Source organism: Nestor notabilis, unplaced genomic scaffold, assembly GCF_000696875.1.
Source record: "Nestor notabilis isolate BGI_N333 unplaced genomic scaffold, ASM69687v1 scaffold19073, whole genome shotgun sequence".
Lineage (NCBI taxonomy): Eukaryota > Metazoa > Chordata > Aves > Psittaciformes > Psittacidae > Nestor > Nestor notabilis.
This window is the reverse complement of record NW_009922576.1, coordinates 6,002-7,306: the sequence shown is the minus strand read 5'-3', so window position 1 is coordinate 7,306 and position 1,305 is coordinate 6,002. Positions and strand designations below refer to the sequence as shown.

The 1,305-nt window shown below is 54.0% G+C and overlaps 1 protein-coding gene across 1 annotated transcript in view; it reads left to right on the top strand.

Moving 5' to 3' along the window:
• Window positions 1-634: 634 nt before the first annotated feature.
• The window catches only part of ZBTB17 (zinc finger and BTB domain containing 17), a gene marked incomplete at its 3' end in the record, with an annotated part of 5,926 nt that continues 5,255 nt past the window's right edge, over window positions 635-1,305 (top strand). Inside the window, exons 1-2 of the mRNA XM_010011707.1 lie at window positions 635-839; window positions 986-1,162. Of these exons, the coding sequence (XP_010010009.1) occupies window positions 635-839; window positions 986-1,162 (382 nt within the window). The remainder of the gene's footprint in view (window positions 840-985; window positions 1,163-1,305) is intronic.

Below are 1,305 nucleotides of genomic sequence, written 5' to 3'. Positions count from 1 at the left end.
TTGAAAAATGGGCTTTTGTGGGTTTCCTGGGAGTTTGCAGCATTCCTGAACCAAAGCCATGCTTCAAGCAGGGAGAACTCCCTCCAAACGCACTCTACAAGGTGAAAATCCCTCAGTATCACAACAGAAGCACCTAAAATGAGCTGGAACTTAAAGATTTGGATATCTCTTTCCATGCTGTGCCCTCAGAGGGAGCAGTGGCACCCTCTGCTCACCAAAGGAACGATGGCACTTGTCTTTGTGGAGGCAACAGGGTTCATGCTCACAGCTTGGGCCAGTTGAGGAGCAATCAAATATGTTTTAAATGCTGTTAGGAGAGCAAAAAATATATGGTCTGTTGAATCAAGTCTCTCTCCAGCCCCGTGCTGGTGTTGTGGCTGTTCCAGGAGAAGTTTGGGGTTTGGTGTTGGAGGCAAGTGGCTGTAGCAAGGAGCTGGAATTAGGCTTTTTGGGCCCTGTTTTTTAACTAGCAGTGAGCTCAGTTTGTGGTTGATCTGTGGCTTTGAGATCTGGTCCTTCATGGCCCTTCATGGTCCTTTTGCATCATGGCCCTTTCTGATGCGGCATCAGCATTTCGGATCCCGCCTCACCCCCTTCTCCTGGGATCTGTGGGTTCTTTTTCCTCTGCACAGCCATGGATTTCCCCCAGCACAGCAAACAAGTCCTGGAGCAGCTGAACCAGCAGCGGCAGCTGGGCTTGCTGTGTGACTGCACCTTCGTGGTGGACGGCATCGACTTCAAGGCCCACAAAGCCGTGCTGGCAGCCTGCAGCGACTACTTCAGGATGCTCTTCGTCGACCAGAAGGACGTGGTGCACCTCGACATCAGCAACGCAGCAGGTAGGGGGGTTGTCCCAGGTCCCTCTGAGCTGCTGAAACACAGCGGTTTGGTGCCCAGGGTCTCTTGTTTCACACACTTTGGGCTTTTCAGACCTGTGTGGCTCAGCGCTGAGAGGGTGTTTCTGGTTGCGTCGCCTCCCTTGCAGGCCTGGGCCAGGTGCTGGAGTTCATGTACACGGCTAAGCTAAGCCTAAACCCTGACAACGTGGAAGATGTGTTGGCTGTGGCGGGTTTCCTCCAGATGCAGGAGATTGGCAGCGCTTGCAATGCTCTCAAGTCCCTCACTGTGCCTACAGAGAGCCCACAGCCCCCCGCCGAGCTCGGTACGTACCCTCCTGCTTCCCAAAGTTCATAGAACCATAGAATGGTTCGGGCTGAAGGCAGCTTAAAGCTCATCCAGACCCGCCCCCTGACACGGGCAGGGACACCTGCCACTGGAGCAGGTTGCTACCAGCGCCTGTGTCAA